This window comes from Nerophis ophidion, linkage group LG13, assembly GCF_033978795.1.
Source record: "Nerophis ophidion isolate RoL-2023_Sa linkage group LG13, RoL_Noph_v1.0, whole genome shotgun sequence".
Classification (NCBI taxonomy): Eukaryota; Metazoa; Chordata; class Actinopteri; order Syngnathiformes; family Syngnathidae; genus Nerophis; species Nerophis ophidion.
In genome coordinates this window covers 2,652,567-2,669,895 of record NC_084623.1, presented here as the reverse complement: position 1 = coordinate 2,669,895, position 17,329 = coordinate 2,652,567, and the positions used below count along the sequence as shown (strand labels likewise).

General features: G+C 44.2%; 1 protein-coding gene across 29 annotated transcripts in view; it reads right to left on the bottom strand.

Annotated features, from left to right (window-relative positions):
- The window catches only part of neb (nebulin), a 104,780-nt gene that overhangs the window by 37,792 nt on the left and 49,659 nt on the right, over positions 1–17,329 (bottom strand). For all 29 annotated transcript variants that reach the window (XM_061918196.1, XM_061918195.1, XM_061918203.1 and 26 more), the window contains 43 exons: positions 17,067–17,270; positions 16,885–16,989; positions 15,469–15,576; positions 15,081–15,392; positions 14,803–15,006; positions 14,621–14,725; positions 14,427–14,534; positions 13,999–14,310; positions 12,983–13,186; positions 12,617–12,721; positions 11,890–11,997; positions 11,500–11,811; positions 11,247–11,351; positions 11,048–11,146; positions 10,570–10,671; positions 10,383–10,490; positions 9,986–10,297; positions 9,816–9,920; positions 9,619–9,723; positions 9,432–9,536; positions 9,241–9,348; positions 9,048–9,158; positions 7,709–7,906; positions 7,478–7,582; positions 7,278–7,382; positions 7,099–7,203; positions 6,165–6,272; positions 5,968–6,081; positions 5,676–5,873; positions 5,473–5,577; positions 5,281–5,385; positions 5,110–5,217; positions 3,435–3,542; positions 3,246–3,353; positions 3,070–3,174; positions 2,886–2,990; positions 2,722–2,820; positions 2,529–2,633; positions 2,331–2,435; positions 612–716; positions 434–538; positions 249–353; positions 76–180 (listed from right to left, as the gene is read on the bottom strand). In XM_061918196.1, the coding sequence (XP_061774180.1) occupies positions 76–180; positions 249–353; positions 434–538; positions 612–716; positions 2,331–2,435; positions 2,529–2,633; positions 2,722–2,820; positions 2,886–2,990; positions 3,070–3,174; positions 3,246–3,353; positions 3,435–3,542; positions 5,110–5,217; positions 5,281–5,385; positions 5,473–5,577; positions 5,676–5,873; positions 5,968–6,081; positions 6,165–6,272; positions 7,099–7,203; positions 7,278–7,382; positions 7,478–7,582; positions 7,709–7,906; positions 9,048–9,158; positions 9,241–9,348; positions 9,432–9,536; positions 9,619–9,723; positions 9,816–9,920; positions 9,986–10,297; positions 10,383–10,490; positions 10,570–10,671; positions 11,048–11,146; positions 11,247–11,351; positions 11,500–11,811; positions 11,890–11,997; positions 12,617–12,721; positions 12,983–13,186; positions 13,999–14,310; positions 14,427–14,534; positions 14,621–14,725; positions 14,803–15,006; positions 15,081–15,392; positions 15,469–15,576; positions 16,885–16,989; positions 17,067–17,270 (5,853 nt within the window). The remainder of the gene's footprint in view (positions 1–75; positions 181–248; positions 354–433; positions 539–611; positions 717–2,330; positions 2,436–2,528; positions 2,634–2,721; positions 2,821–2,885; positions 2,991–3,069; positions 3,175–3,245; positions 3,354–3,434; positions 3,543–5,109; positions 5,218–5,280; positions 5,386–5,472; positions 5,578–5,675; positions 5,874–5,967; positions 6,082–6,164; positions 6,273–7,098; positions 7,204–7,277; positions 7,383–7,477; positions 7,583–7,708; positions 7,907–9,047; positions 9,159–9,240; positions 9,349–9,431; positions 9,537–9,618; positions 9,724–9,815; positions 9,921–9,985; positions 10,298–10,382; positions 10,491–10,569; positions 10,672–11,047; positions 11,147–11,246; positions 11,352–11,499; positions 11,812–11,889; positions 11,998–12,616; positions 12,722–12,982; positions 13,187–13,998; positions 14,311–14,426; positions 14,535–14,620; positions 14,726–14,802; positions 15,007–15,080; positions 15,393–15,468; positions 15,577–16,884; positions 16,990–17,066; positions 17,271–17,329) is intronic.

The window sequence follows — 17,329 nt, the reverse complement described above, 5'->3', positions numbered from 1 at the left end:
TATGGATGGGAAAATATGGTAACTGTGCCACAAATCCAGGAAGTGGGTTCTTGGTGAGGACAAGGTGTCACTCACCGTGCTGACGTTGTCATTGACAGTTCTGTTGAAGAAGAACTCCGGGCGGTCCGGGATGGACTTCCATGTTCCCCGAGAGCTAATGTACTTTTCCCTGTACTTGACCTGCGAGGGGAGAGGAGTGATTGAAGATTCCTGAGGAAGCAGAGGAGTGAGGAGATGTTTGTGCCAACATTGCTGATGTCGTCGGTGACTCTGCGATGGTAGGTGATGTCCAGGGCGTCTTTCACAAAGTGGTAGTGTCCTTTAGCCAGCTCGAAGGTCTCTTTGTATCGCAGCTGTGGAAACGGCAAAAACTCCAGATGGTCACCAAAGCTGCTTGGTGGAACTTTAGCCGGATTTGAAGGTTAGAACTCACATCACTGGACTGGATGTAGGACTTCTTGGAGCAGATCAGGAAGGGTGTGTCGGCAATTGTGGTGTACTTGTGCTTCATCCTGTCATATTGCTCTTTGTACTTGATCTACAGAGGGAGACCATTTGTGGGGATTATTTGGCAGCTAAGATGCTCGCACGGGAAAATGGGCGGGACTTACGTCACTGTACATCACTTTGGTCTTCCTCGCGAGGCCCATGTTTGGTGTTTCAAGTTCCAGTTTGTAGTGGGGACGTTCTTTAGCTGCCAGGTCCGTGTACTTGTACTGCGGAGAAAGAGATCATCATGTAAATGGGTATTGGCTGAGGGCTAGTGGGCAGCCTAGGATGGAGACGGCTCTCTGGGGTCTGTACCTGAAATGATGTTTTTGTTTTGTGGTTTGTTGATGCATGGTGAAATCCTTTGTGATCTATACGTATCACTTAGAGCTCGTTTTGTGGCTATTCAATGTGTTTGACCTTGTAGCTGTATGTAGAAATATCACCACTGAAGTGGCAGCTTATGTATTTCATGCCTGTCATGTTTTTTTTCATCTTTCCCTCTTATTTTCATGTGTTTTTACCCCAGGCTGTAAACATTTTAAATATTTAATCGTACTTTTTCCATAGTTAACTCAAAATTATTTACGATTAATCGAAGATAGGTACAATTTTTCATAATTTTTCAAGATTTTATTACCATGATTTGATAATTACTTTAATTAAAAAAGGATTTTTTTTTTCACTTTTGGGCTTTTTGTAAACAGCTCAACACCAAAAGGACATAAACACCCTTTTAATTTGTATTCCCGCTGTAGGAGCACTTGCATTCAGAGGAGGAGCTACACTTCCATGTTTAGACACTAGTTTCACGCATTAATAACACAAAAATGTGGATTGTTACAATCATGCTTTGTTTGAATAAATATTCTGTACATCCCATGTTGTAGAGGTTAATGGTACTAATATCTCTGCATGAAAATGTTTTCATCTTCTTTATTTATTAATAACATTTAATATTCAGTTTGTTCAAAATTCTGTATTTGAGTGACATCGATCAAAACATGTTATAAAAGAACATGATCTTCATTTCAATCTGCCAGAGAAATATCACAGATTACATTACAAAACCTCTTTGACAAAGCATAATCGACATTGTCCAGTTTGTTGTGGGCTTAGATCAGATTATTGTTGTATGATTGGTTTGAGAAGAGGTGTCTTGACATGTTTTGACGATGTGAAAGTCTTTGATAAAAATGACTTTAGACTTCCTGTCTACCGTCTTTTTTTTTCTGCTAAGCTTTTATTCCATTTTACCAAATGGTGTAACAATCTACATTGGATGTCATCAATGCCGTCAGCTGTAATCCAAACACGGAAGTGAAGCTTCATGGCGACCGAAGATAAGATAGTCTTGTCTGGTCGGTAGAATGATTTGCCATGGTTTTGGGTCTGAGACTTCCATAATGTCCCCTTTTATTTGTGCATTTCTGCTCGCTATTGTCGAGCTAGTGATGAAGTAATTAAACACATTACAGTGTAATTAAACACATTACAGTGTAATTAAACACATTACAGTGTAATTAAACACATTACAGTGTAATTAAACACATTACAGTGTAATTAAACACATTACAGTGTAATTAAACACATTACAGTGTAATTAAACACATTACAGTGTAATTAAACACATTACAGTGTAATTAAACACATTACAGTGTAATTAAACACATTACAGTTCCCCAGGCAACGGAATGGGCCGAGGGTCCAAAAGAACGAAAGGAATTTATAGTCATTGTGTTATTATCGCGTTTACTTTGACAGGCCTAGATTTGACCCTACTTTTTGTGGAGGAATAAAGCCTAATTTAAATGAGTTTGGGGTGAGGAATTAAAACTTGCATGGTTTGTCAGCTGCTGGGCCCATTTGGCTCTCCTGATGTCCACTGCGTCGGCGGTGGTGGACACCTTTGCCCTGTCCTCTTTGCTCTTAGCTTTGTAGATCAGCTGGAAGCAGAACATCAGGCAGATGTCCAGAATTTGAATGAAATTTGGATATGCTTCAGTTTTTTTTTAAAAGCGTAACCAGGCCAAACTTACATGACTCAAGTGGCTCCTGAGCTCGCTCACACGTTTGTACTCTGGAGTGTCCAGGACCGAGGAGAAGTTAGGGAGGTTCATCTTGGCTTCCACTGGGTAGTCGGCCTGTGATCATGAACAAGGGAGCACACAAATGACGGCCATACCTTTGTGGGAGTGGAAGGTGCAAAGGTAGCTAGAGAAGAGGACATACTTTGAACTTAGTGATTTTGCGGATGCGGACCATCTCCGGGGTGTCGTACATGAAACAGCCGATGCCTCTGAGCCACGTCAGATCTTCCTTGTACTTCAGCTGAAAACACAAGAGGACTTTAAAGAACATGTCTGGCAAAAATCAGTTTGTAGTTGTTGTCCTACCTCGCTGTTGATGTGGTTGACGTGGTAGAAGTGCATCAGCTCTGGCGTCATGGGCATGGAGATCAGCTGCCCTCTGCTGTTGAAGTATTTCTCTTTGTACCACAACTAGGAAAGGAGGGCAACGCAAAAAGCTCACAGGACGCAGGAGAGAAATGTTGAGGTGTATGAAGACGCTATACTGTACATCGCTGATATGATCCTGGTTCAACTTGACTTGTTTGATTTCGGGGGTGTCGTAAGTGGTGTGGATCTTGTCCTTATGCTTGTGATAGTCTTCCCGGTACAGGCGCTGGGCAGAAGAAGCCAGAAACATGTGAGGGTGTGTCCCAGTGAGGAAGTCACGGCAGTGTGTCGTCTCACCTCGTTTGAGATCTTGTTCACCTTCCTGTAGTTGACAAAGTTGACGCCCTCTGGGTTGATGGTGTAACCCTTCGCCTTGCTCATCTCATAGGCCTCCTTGTACTTCACCTACGCAAACCAAAAGAAAGGTGTGGCATCAGAGAGGTGGAGACATACCTGGTGTAGACATACTTGATGGGCCATACTTACAAGGCTGCTAACAAAGGTGTTGTTCTTCACCAGCTTGTTGAGAGGTGTGTCATGGGGCAGGGTGTACCCAGTGGGCATGTAGTTTTTATTAGCCACCTTGTACCAGTTCTGGAATAGGCCAAGAGAACATGGTGAACACATTTTGTTGTAAAGAGGTAAAAACTTGCTTAGTGATTGAGGTCAATTGTAACGTCTACATTTTTTCATACGATTGTAAACTAGCGTGCATTTGTATTAGAGCACATAATCTTTGAGGGGATTATTCTACAAGGAAGTATGCCCTTAGATAGCTTCAGGTGCAGATGTCCATCCCAGCACATCCAGAGATTGGTTGCTTTTCCCCCCAGAACAATGGGGATCTTAAAGGAATGCAGGTTTGGATTTTAAGAGGGACTATAAACACATTAGCAACATTTGATAGAAGCCCCCACCAGTAGGAGTAAAGCTCTGGGGTTGGAGGTCACCCGACTCAATTGAGCAAAATGACAAAGCCTTGTTATTGTCTGCATTTGTGCAAACTAACTGGGGTTTGTCCAGACTGACCGGGCCCGAGGCTAGAACAAGACAGAATAAGTGTCTTCCTGTAAAAGGTATCTAAGGACAGTTGTCTGAGAAGATTGGGGGAGAGATTTTTATGTGACTAACATCTCCTCCAGGTTTGCTGCTAACCTAATCTCGAATAATACACTTAGAAACAAATATTTGGAAAATTTGGCAAATTTTTGTTTAATTTACCCCAAAACAAATTTAAATAAATAGAAAAAATACTTAATATCTATAGATAGGTCTGAAGCTACTGGTTGATTTGAAGCATTAAGGTAAAAAATATATATATCATATGACTTACTTGAATTTGTCCGTTTTTGGCTAAGGATGGATACTGGGAGGTTTTAGGAAAAGTTGTCATTGTTCCAAAAATAATAATGCATCAAAATCAGTATTGTTGACCTATTTGAGGCTGTAATTGTCTCATGTAAAGTATTCCACTTTGAAGCTCGTTTTTGGAAGTTATGCATATTTTGTTTTTTCCCCATGGTGGGTTTTTATTTTACAAAAAGAGCAAAAAACATAAAAAAACATTACAAATATATACACATTTTATATCTATGAAATGGTCTAAAGCTGTTCAAAAGTTTAGTGTGTTGAAAGTTGAATTTTTTGTATATACATGACTTACTCATAACACTTTTTTTGAGTGTGTCCCTTATTCGTCACTTAGGAGGCTTAACGTAGTTTTGAAGTCAGTTGACTCAAGGGTTAAAGGCCAGTAGAAAAAAGTTCAAAAGTAAGAAAAGGAGCCTTAAAGGAAACAAAGCCCAGGCCTTCTCCCGTCATGAACCGTGTGTCTGCCATCCTGGGTACAGTCTCTGGTCTTCTTCATCATTAGCACTGCCTTCATGTTCCTGTCTTTCTTGGTGTTCTGCAACGAGAAGCGAGCTAACCCCTCCAGGAATGTGTTTCCTGCCTTGCTTCGTATTTGCTAATCAGTCTAAGTCAATCACATTTGGGTTGAGTTTTTCCTTGCCCTGTTGTGGGATCTGAGCCGAGGATGTCGTTGTGGCTTGTGCAGCCCTTTGAGACACTCGTGATTTAGGGCTATATAAGTAAACATTGATTGATTGATTGATATCCTAGCCTCCCTGTTTGTTTGTCCAGAACACAAAGAATGTCTTACATCGCTTTGAATGTGGTTGGCCAAGCGAGCTCTCTCCAGTTCCACAGTGACCGCGGGAGCGGTGTTGGTTCCTTTCACGTGGGTGACGTAATCAGAATGGTAGTGCAGCTGGGAAATGACAAAGTGACGCATGAGCACAAGAACTGATGGGTCAACGTGACGGTTGCTTACATCGCTCTGGTTTACTGCGTTCTGCTTGGCAGTCTGATAGACCGGAGTGTCTGTCACCATTGAGTACTCCTTGAAAGCCTCGATACCCTTGGCTCTGTACTTGTTCTGGAGAGAGATAAGACAATAGGGATATTAAGACCATGTCAGAGGAGGTAGAAGGTGACGGTAAGTCGATTCTTAAGGTAGACAAACTTCGCTTTGAAGATCGCCAGCCTTCTTGACACGCAGGATCTCTGGGGTGTCCCAGGCATAGCAGCCAATACCCTTAAGCCAGTTCAGATCGTCTTTGTAGAAGATCTGCAGAAAACATCCCCAATAAATAAGCTTCCAGTTACTGAAGTGGCTTCTAGAAGAAGGAATAGCTAGAATAAATCTTAAGGAAGAACGCCACTCACGTCACTGAGCTGCTCATTGACTCTGCGCGCTTGGACGTTCATCTGCATGTCAGGAAGACAGATCCACTCGTGCAGATACTTGCGGTAGTTGATGTAGCTAACTTTGTCCTGGGTGCTGCGAGCTGACAGGACCTCCAGCATGTCTGGAGGGATGTGGTTCCTGGCCTTGGACTTCTCATAGCTCTCTTTGTACAGGCGCTAAAAAGACGGACAACAGATACACTCACACATTTACAACTACGCCCACATGTCTCTGTCGCCGGATGCTTAGCTATGAACGTGTTGGACTTACGTCCAGGACCAGTTTTCCGACATTTATGCAGCGAGCGGTGGCAGGATCGTCCTCCAGTGACTTGGGCAGACTGTAGATCGATTTGAACTTTTCATAATCCTCCTTGTACTTTATCTGAAAAGTAGTTTGAAAATATACCGCCTCACAAATTTGACTTGAGGAGAAAATGTGTTTATGACACCGAGTGTTGAACTCACGCTGCTGCCAATGATCTTCTGGGTTTTAGCGTGTTGCATGTCACGTGAGTCATGGGGGATCTGGTAGCTTTTGGCTTTGATTTTGTCCCAGAGACCGGTGTATTTTTTCTGAAAATCCAGAATGATAGTTAATGTCAGTTGTTACTTATCCATCCATCCATCCATCCATTCATCCATCCATCCATCCATCCATCCATGTTCTTCCGCTTAGGTTAGAATGCGGGGGCAGCAGCCTAAGCAGAGAAGCCTAGACTTCCCTCCCCCCCAGCTACTTCGTGGAACTCCCCCCCGGGATCCCTAAGCATTCCCAGGCCAGCTGGGAGACATAGTCCCTCTACCCTGTCCTTGGTTTTTTTCAGTGGCCTCCTACCGGCCGGATGTGCCTTGAACACCTACCCAGGGAGGCATTCAAGTGGTACCCTAACTCCTCTGGCTCCTCTTGATGTGAAGGAGGAGCGGGTTTACTCTCACCCTATCTCTGAGAGAAAGCCCTGCATGCCTACAGAGGAAGCTCATTTCAGTCGCTTCTACCCGTGATCTTGTCTTTTCAGTCATAACCCAAAAGTCAAGACCATAGCTGAGGAATCTCAGGACCATAGGTGAGGATAGGAACATATATTGACTGGTAAATTAAGAGCTTCACTTTCTGGCTCAGCTCCTTCTTTACCACAACGGATCAATACAGCGTCCGCATGACTGAAGATGTCGATCTCACCATCCACTCTTCCCTCACTTAAGGCTGGATCTCAGCCTCAACCCGGAGATGACGTTGAATGGGTTGTACTTGTATAGCGCTTTTCTACCTTCAAGGTACTCAAAGCGCTTTGACACTACTTCCACATTTACCCATTCACACACACGTTCCACCCTTTTACGGGCTAAAACCACCTCAACAATTTGATGTTAAATAAGAGTCAGTGAGGATGTCGCTTACGTTACTGAAGAATTCTTTGAAGTTGTGGCATCTGGCGTAGTCGTAGGTGTCCAGCACAGTGGTGTACAGGTGCTTTTCCTTATGATACGCCTCCCGGTAGTTCAGCTGTCATGATGACATGTACAGTCCACCTCAACATGTGAACAAAATATGACTTTTAGAAAGTGCAACTGCCTTACATCACTGGCCCACGTGTGGCCCAGAACCGCTGTCACATAGACCGGCGTGTCCGTCACGATGGAGTAGTTGTTGAACTCTTTTTTGGCCTCTTCTCTGTACTTCAGCTAAAAGGCAACATAAGTAAACACGTTTTTTTTGTTTCCACGTACGGTTTGATAAAAGAATCATCTTTCTGACGGTGGTTCATGACGCAACGTACCTCACTTTGGATCTGGTAGGCCTCCTGGGCACGAATAATCTCTGGTGTGTCCCAAACGTAGCAACCGATACCCTTCATCCAGGTCAGGTCTTCCTTGTAGAACACCTAGTGGATGACAATCACAAAGTCAATCACAAAACTGCTGGGTTGAGTCAGTCCTCTCGCCCGTACAAAGAACAAGACTGCACCTTAGTAAACATTCACACAATTCTGAAAAGTTGAAGGACTTACATCGCTGAGAATCTCGTTGGTCTTGCGAGCGCGAATGGCGTCTTCCTGATCGGGATGGCAGGTCCACTCGTGCAGGTAGGTGCGGTAGATGATGTCGCTTAGCATGTCTTGGCAACGCTTGGCCACCCTGTTGGCAATGACGTCTGTTGGGATGTGGGTCTTCATTTTAGTCGCGTGGTAGTCCTTGGTGTAAAGCCTCTGTAACAAAACCGAGAGTGTCTGAGGTTACTGATGTGGTCTTGTAAGAGCCCTTTAGTTTGGGTCTAGTTTATTGTGGTTTGCTGAGGTCAGCTATATTTTGTTGTCCAAAGGTTGTTCCTGTGTAGTAGCTGCTGGTTGCAGGAACTCTGTGCTCTCATGTTTCCTTCTTTTGTTTTCTTGATGTATTGTTTGCATGTGTTTTTGCCCTTTGGACTGTCCAACAAGGGGTGGCACTTTCGAGACTTCTGCAGTTGTTTTTGGTGTTTTTCGTAAATTTTTGGAGCTGCCTTGAAGAAGCCTTTTGTCCATTGCTATTTTTGCACGTAAGACCAGCTTCTGGTGTGGAGAGTCCAAAAGAGATGCAGAGGAAGAGAAGGGTGGGTGGAGCTCGCGGTGAGCGTCCAGATGGATGAGCTTTACAGAGCCCCGACTGAATGAGCATGTATCTCACGCTTCGGTCCCTCTGGACGGATTGACGCTCATCCATGCGGTCGAGAGCTCGTTGGCTGCCTAGGACTGAGTCAGCTCTCTGTGTTGCTTTGTTGGGTCTGTTCCTGTATCTGGCCATGCTATCCTATTTATTTTGACCGCTGGTGGTGGTATTTAGGGGTCCTATATAAAGCAAAAATGACAACGCATGGTGCGCTGGTAGCACAGTTTTTACTGCAAAGAACCTCAGAACCGGTGACGTCAGCGGATATCTCCTTATATGGCAGAGATTTACCCGGAGAGCCTTGCGCGAGTCCGCCAATGTAGTCCGATGTTGTCCATATTTTTCTCCATCCTCTTGTTTTTATTAGACAATAAAGTCATGGTTCAAATAATTGATATGATGATCTGATTCGTTTACAGTAGGTAAGGTTGTAGTTTTTGCCTCATACTTCATTTTAATTGTGAGTGCAGATTGCATACGGAATACACTCGAGACCTGATAAGTCCCAAAGAGAAAGAGATAAGACAGTATTGTCTGCTCAAAGATGCTGCCTGGTGGTTGTTTGAGAACGCTGCAGCTACTCCTGGATGGTCCCACCTGGGATTCTCTCAGGAATGAGGCAACAATACAACCTTACCTACTGTACGTGGAGTCTAACTGTTAGTATACTTTGATGTGTCTTGCAAATGCACTAAGTTCTCTCACCAGGCCCTTGTTCTTCTCCTGATCGCCACATCGGATCACCTCTGGGAAGTCCTCCAAGGTTTCAGCCATGTAATGACCTTTTACCTTCTCGTGGGCATCCTTGTACTTTACCTAAAGGATTGAAATGTCAAACATAGTAATGTAAATTATGACCAGCGATGACTTTTAAATAAAACGGCCTTGAAGTACTCACGTCGCTCGCAATCTCCCTGCCATGCTTCCCGCGGACAAGTGGGATGTATTCCTCGTCCAGCTGGTAGCTTAAAGCCTTAGACTTGTCCCAATTGAGCTTGTAGAGTTTCTGAAATCACATGTCGTGTGTACATGTAACAGTGTTCCAACTAGCAACTATAAATTCTGGCCAAATCAGAGTTAGGTCCCTACCTCACTGCAATTCTTGGTCATCTCCCTGCTATGGGCCAGTTGAGGAGTGTCTACGGAACCAATGTACTGACCTTTCTCAGCATTGAAGGTTTCTTTGTACTTAAGCTGTAGCAGGAAAACAAAATGTATTACAAATGTAGAATGTGTATTATGTCAATATTGCCCTTCAGTTAGTGTTTGTACATACATCACTGACGTTGGTGGCATTCATCTTTGCCAAGACAAGCTCTGGGTAATCGGCCACCAGGGTAAAATCTCCAAAGCCTTCAATGGCGTTCTTCTTGTAGATCCTCTGCAAGAAACATTAGCTCACCGTGATCAGAGACGGCCTACTCGCAGTGAGTATTACGATACATTTAAAGAAGTCTAAGAGAGTGAACTTACTTCATTGACAATTTCTTGAGCGTTCCTGACTCTGACGTGGTCAACAGATTCGGCTGCCACCCATCCGCAGCCCCGAAACCATTCCATATCCGCTTTGTACACATACTAAGAACGACACATATTCAGCGATTATTTGTTGTTATATCAGAGCAGAATTATAGTTTTCTCACATCGCTCTGAAGATCGTAGGCTTTCTTGGCCTGGATGACATCATTCTGGTCTGGCAGACAAGTCCACTCGTGAAGGCGGGTCCTGTATTTATCATCGTTGACTTGTATCTGGCATTTCTTGGCCAGCTCAAACTGCAGCATGTCCACTGGGAGGTTAAATTTGGTCTTGGACTTGTTGAAGTCCTTCTTGTAGAGGGCATCACTGGCGATCTTGGCTGAGTTGAGAGCCAACATGAGGAGAGGGTCGTCCTGGACGCTGAGAGCACCAATGTGGTGGCCGACCTGCTTACGGTATCCCTCCAGGTATTTATACTGCGGGACAGACGACAATTATCTCTACTCCAATTCAGAATATATCAAGATACTTTTGTGGTAGGACATTTGAACTTCCACTCACAGGGCTTTGAATTTTAGACGATTTGATGCACTGCTTTATTGACACTGCATCTTCAGGCATAAAGTAGCCAGTGGCCTTCACCTTTTCCCAGTCATTGGAGTAAAGTTTCTGGGGAAAAAAAGTGTTCTATTTTTGACAAACCCTTTTCAATTTGCTTGCAGTGCAAAATTAAAAACTGTCCCATTACCGGGTGAACATTCTTAGTGGCCTCTCTGGCTGTGGCCATCGTCGGAGTGTCCACCAGCGTGTAGTTGGTCTTATCCTTATGCCAAGCCTCACGATATTTGGTCTGAAAAGAAGTTCAAACATGGTTATCCAACCATCCTTTCATCCATCTTCTTTCGCTTATTCAATGTTGGATCGCAGGGAAATTGGCCTAAGCAGAAAAGTCCAGGCTTCCCTCTCCCCAGTCCCTTCGTGGGAGACATGGTCTCCCCAACGTGTCCTGGGTCTTCCTTGTGGCCTCCTACTGGTCGAACCTGCCCTATACACCTGCCAATAGAGGCGTCCAGGGGGCATCCTGACCAGATGCCCGAAACCACCTCATCTGGCTTTACTATGGTAAACTTTATAAATCCAGAGCACTATAACTCGTTTATTAAGATCTAAAATAAATATTGGACGTTTTTTAAATCCTATTAGAATAGTAGAAGTGTCTGACTGACCTCGTTGAGTACATCAGCAGCATTCTTGGCACACATCAAGTCCACTCTGTCAGTTGGAACACCAAAGGTCTGGTCGTCCAGCTTGACCCTGTAGCCTCTCTGTGACAGAGAGACAGCAGATTAGCATTTCCCTCTACCAAGCTAAATGGTTTTCATTTTGCAAGTCCTTGCTAAATGTGGTTAGTGGATAAACACTTACATCAGCCAGGATATTCTGTGCATTCTTCACCCTTAAAACCTCCACCGACTCATGTGGTATCCAACCACATCCACGTAGCCACTCCATATCGGCTTTGTACACGGCCTGCAGAAGCAAAATGGGAGCAGAGGGTGAACAGAATGGAATCGGGTGGGAATTATTAGGGGAAGGCGAAAATAGCAACACAGTATTTTCATGTTATACTCAATTGCATAATCAATCTGAAGAAAGTAGAATATGGCCATAAACCTACATCGCTCTGCAGGTCATACGCCTTTCTGGCCTGGACAACATCGTTGGAGTCCGGCAGGCAGGTCCAGTTGTGCAAATGTGTTCTGTAGTTAAAGTCGTTGACTTGAATCTGGCATTTCTTGGCCAATTCAAGGTTCAGCATATCCACTGGAAGGTTGAACTTGGTCTTGGACTTGTTGAAGTCCTTCTTGTAGAGGACTTCGCTGGCGATCTTGGCCGAGTTCATAGCCAGCATGATCAAGGGGTCGTCTTGCACACTGCGGGCGCCAATGTGGTGGCCCACCTGCCTGCGGTATCCTTCCTTATACTTGTACTAAAAACGATGAGAAATAATAAAAACTGTCATGCCAAAATGTATAATTTGATCATTTACCCCTCATCATTTCCTTACGTCGCTAATTATATCTCTGGAAGCTTTGGCCTTGAGAACAGCGATGGCATCCTCCTTGATAAGGTAGCCTTTGGCTTTCTGATCATCCCAAGCCTTAGTGTACAGTTTCTGCAGAACAAGTGGGGATAGTTAAAAACTGTTCCAAAATGACAACAAATGGTGTAGGCGCCTAAATGCTGTTTAAGTTATTTTACATTTTATGGAAGGTGCTTTATGTTTATTCAGCCAAAAGGGGACTATTTACTTTATTTGCATGATAAGAAAATGTATATATTGAATGCTTAGAGTAATTATATAAAGCTCACTTTAATTGTAATTATTACATTTGTCAAAATGATTTGATGACGTAACTGTTTTAAGTGCATATATGGCGGAAGGATCTGTGTGGTAAGGGGTTTTTTGGACGCAAGGTGTCATGGGTAATTGCTGTCAGGTGCGGTGGAATCGAGCCACACAGTTTTTTGACCTCACTCATACTTATTCTCATTCATACTTTTTCTAACTAGTACTGCAACAAATTCTCTTTATTTTGTCATTCATTTGTTCCCACATCGTGACTGTTTTATGTTTTGAATTATTAAGATCACAAGTAAACCATACAAACGAAGGAGAACGTCTGGAGTTTTGATTTGTTGTTGCCGCAGCAAGCGGAGTGAATGTGATAGTAGAGGAGCGTCAAGCTTAAGGCTACTTTAGGAATCTACAAATGGTAACAGTATGAACTTACATTGCTGATGTTGATAGAGTTTGCCTTGGACAACTGAAGGCCAGGAGTGTCAGCCGGGAGCATAAAGGATGTCTTTTCATTCTCCCAAAGTTCGGTGTAATTCCTCTGTTGGAAAGAACAAAAAGTTTTCCCCCTTCTGTCTCAAATACATGCAGACTGCTAGACTTGAAGTCCAACCCTCATCTAACAAAACAATAAGACCAAAACTCTAAGTGAAACCATCAAAGTAGACATTCTGGAAGTTCTTACTAAAGTGAAGATATCTGGATTTAGGACATGAATAATTGTGTTTATGCAAAATCTCACAGACTAAATAACAGTTGAAGCTAAGTTAGAAAGAAAGTGTTCCCATGCAACAAGACTCACAGCGCTGAGGTTCTTTGCATTTTGCTTGGACAGGACAATGGCCGGCAGGTCAACCACACTGGTGAACTTGACCATGCTCGGGGGCTGACGGTACAGTCTTTCGTTGAGAATGTCTTGTGCCCTTTTGGCTTTGACAACAGCCACGGAACCTTCTGGCGACCAGCCGCATCCCTTGAACCACTCCATGTCGGCCTTGTACACAGCCTGCAAGACAGAGGTTTCCCTTTATATAGCAGCGCCGAGCACACTCTGCAAATGCAAGAAATGACTGACACAGCTGTGTTGAATCTTCTGCTCGTCTTTTGAAAGTCGAAGAAAAGTACGAGCCCTGGAGAAAATATGTTGGAATCAGCCGACTTGGAGGATGTTCATTCAGATGCTTCATTTTGTAGAAACAAAGCTGATAAACTTGACACAGAACTTTAGTCACTTCAGATGGTGACTGCCTTTAAGAAACAGTAAAGGAAATCAAGAAAATAAATTGTTTGTAAGAGTTAATTTTTTGATTGAGCAGAGTATAAAAGTATGGAATCACTTAATTCTGAGAAAAAATTAGAGAATTGTGAAAGAAGCAAAAGACCCTGCAACACAGCACTAAAACTCTATTGGACCACCTCTGAAGAGCTTGCAGGCTCTGAACTATGGACTTAACGATTGACAACACACCACTAGAACTTTATTGCACCACCTCTGTCTTTTCTAACCGCTTGCAGGCTCTGAGGTATGAACTTAACAAATGACAAACAGAACTCTTCATCAATCTTGCTTTATCTTTCACTTGCTGTTTTGCAGGTTTTTACACATGTTGCCCTTTGGCAGGGTGCATTATCACGTGAAGAAATGATCCGTATTTATTTCACTTGGCATGATCTGAAAAGGTAACTGTAACTGGCTCCCACAATTTGTTTCCTTGGCTTCTTTCAGTGTTAAAAACTGAACGAACACTCTCAAAGTCTGCTGATTCCTCACTTTTTGCAGGGGTTTGGACGAGCAAAGGTCTTAATGCATCTGCTTACGTCACTCTGGAGGTCGTAGACCTTGCGGGCCTGGACGACGTCGCTGGAGTCAGGCAGGCAGGTCCACTGGTGCAGGTGAGTCCTGTAGGTGAAGTCGTTCACTTGCTGCTGGCATTTCTTTGCCAATTCCAGGGCCAGCATGTCAACAGGCAGATTATATTTGGTCTTGGTCATGTTGAAGTCCTTCTTGTAGATGTTGTCGCTGGAGATTCTGGCGGCGTGAGCGGCCAGCATAATCAGTGGGTCGTCCCTCACGTTGCGGGCGCCGATGTGATGACCACGCTGATTGCGGTAGCCCGTCTTGTATTTGTACTGAAAGTTCAAAGGCACATTTGTCACAGTCTAGTGTCTTATCCTGGATCGAAGCGATGATGGGGACGGACTAAACACGACAGTTTAGTTTGGAACTGACTGAGGTGCAGACTTACATCGCTGATGATGTCCCGAGAGGCTTTGGCTGATTTAACCGAAATCGCGTCTTTAGGGAGGATGTAACCATTTCTAATGGTGTCCATGTAGCCTTCACGGTAATATTTCTATGGAAAGAAACATGCTCTTTCTGAGTCCGATACATTACACAGCGTGAAGTGATTTAAAAAGGTATCAAGCAGCGTTGTTTTACCAGACTGGTGTTGAGTTTATTCTGCTTGGCCAGGATGATCGCGGGTGTATCAGGCATGATGTGAAGGTTGGTCTTGTCGCTCTCCCACGCCGACACGTACGCTTTCTGCAAAGGTCACATGAACTGGTTGAAGAGCAGCCAAACGTTCAGCTTTCAAGACTGAACACAATGTGTCTTTGTACCTTATCCATGGTTTTGGCGTTGGCCAGAGCGAGAGCAAACGGCATGTCGGCAATATTGGCTGTGAATTTGAAGTTGCTGGGAGGCTGACGATACCTCCTCTCGCTCAAGATCTCGGACGCTTTTCTAGCTTTCTCGACATCCACTGAGCCGATGGGGACCCACCCTGCTCCCTTGATCCATTCCATGTCCGCTTTGTACACAGCCTACATGGGGACACACAATCCTCAGCGATACCATTTCTCAGCAGAACACTCCCAGAGAAGGACTCGTTACTCACGTCACTCTGAAGGTTGTACGCCTTCCTGGCCTGGACCACGTCATTTGAGTCCGGCAGACAGGTCCAATTGTGCAGATGAGTTCTGTAGTTGAAGTCGTTGACTTGGATCTGGCATTTCTTGGCCAGCTCGAGGTTCAGCATGTCCACAGGCAGGTTGAACCTGGTCTTGGACTTGTTAAAGTCCTTCTTGTACAGGACGTCGCTGGCGATCTGACCAGAGTTCAGGGCCAGCATGATCAGAGGGTCGTCTTTAATGCTAAGTGCACCGATGTGGTGGCCGACTTGTCTGCGGTATCCGGTCTTGTACTTGTACTGCGTAAAAGGGTATGAGTACAAATCCAAATTGGACTCAAATTGACAGCAAAATATTCAGTTTTATGATACATACGTCACTAATTATATCTCTTCCGTGTTTGGCAGCTACTATAGAGACTGCATCAGCTTTCATGTTGTAGCCCTGTCTGAACATGTCCTCCACGGCTTGCTTGTACAGTTTCTGGGGGGGAGAAAAACAACAACACATATTTGAAAGGTGTAACTGCTCGGTAATATGTAGGGATGGGAATCGAAAACCCAGTGTATCAAATCCTTGGAATAGCTTCCCTTAACGATTCCTACGGGCGGGAATGACGTCATTACGCAACGTGCGTAGTGATGTCAGACAGTAACGTGGCGCCCAGGCAGCGTAAACACTCCAAAGTTTGGCTACCTTTGACAAAAAAATGATTGCAACAGCACTACTTGTAATAATTGCTAGGTTGCTATTTTACCAAGAGGAAGACATACGAACATTTCAACACTGAGCATGCAATAATTACAAATGAATATCACGCCGCAATAATTACAAATTAATGTCACGTTATTGAACCGCGCCGCTCTCATCCCAGCAACAGTCATCTGGCGTGAATACAACAGGTACTAACTAATACCGCCTATAGTGCCTATTGGGGCAGTAAGTACTCCCTCCAGGTCTACGGTCCCTCCCTCCTTTCACCACGGCCGGGAAGAGTGCAATGACTCGGGCCAGGATAGAAAACAAAGCAGCGGCTAAATTTGGGGTCAAAACTTGCACCCATTTGTCACAGTGCTCCTGATTTTCGGTAGGTGAATGTTCTCTCTCTCTAGGTGATTGCTCATTTGTAGTCGGAGAAAAGTTTTCCTTTAATTAGATGTTCGCAGTCATTCCCGTTATACAATTAGAATATTGTGTAAAAGTTCATTCATGTCCAACCATCTATCATCCATTGTCTTCCGCTTATCCGAAGTCGAGTCACGGGGACAGCAGCCTAAGCAGGGAAGCCCAGACTTCCCTCTCCCCAGCCACTTTGTCCAGCTCCTCCCGGGGGATCCCGAGGCGTTCCCAGGCCAGCCGGGAGACATAGTCTTCCCAACATGTCCTGGGTCTTCCCCGTGGCCTCTTACCGGTCGGACGTGCCCTAAACACCTCCCTAGGGAGGGGTTCAGATGGCATCCTGACCAGATGCCTGAACCACCTCATCTGGCTCCTCTCCATGTGGAGGAGCAGCGGCTTTACTTTGAGCCATTTATTTTCCAAAAAAGTACATTTCTATGCTACTACGTATGTGCCTCTTAAAAATCATTGATACATTTCTATATTGATGCTAATCCATATTTTCGTTCTCTTTTTTCCACATAAAAATAAATTAGAGAACTGATGAAAACCAAATCGTTAAACAGAATCGAAAGTGGAATGGGAACTGGCATAATCCAATCAATTCCCACCCCTGATAATACAGTATTCACCAAGACTTTCACCAAAAAGGTAAAAAAACAAAAAACATACCTTGCTGATGTTGTAAGCGTTTGCTTTGGAGAGGAGCAGCTCGGGCAGTTGATCATTTACGTGATTCCTCACTTTTTCAGCCTCCCAAGAAGCAATGTAGTTTTTCTGGAATGACGAGCAAAAAACATCAAGAAAAAGCGCAGAATGTGACCTTGAAGAAAATACTCCAAACCATGACTTACCTTGTTCATGTTGTCAGCATTTACTTTGGCGAGGAGCATGGGCATGGAAGTCATGTCTGTTGTGTATTTCTGAGTGTCTGGCTTCAGCTTGTAAAGACGGTCACTCAGAATCTTCCCAGCATGCTTGGCTTTCAGCACATCCAGCGAGCCGATAGGCACCCACCCGACACCCACAATCTCTTCCAGGTCCGCTTTGTACACCGCCTAATGGGCAAGGTGCATGAACAGGCATGAGAACCAACAAGAAGATTACGCATGACGGA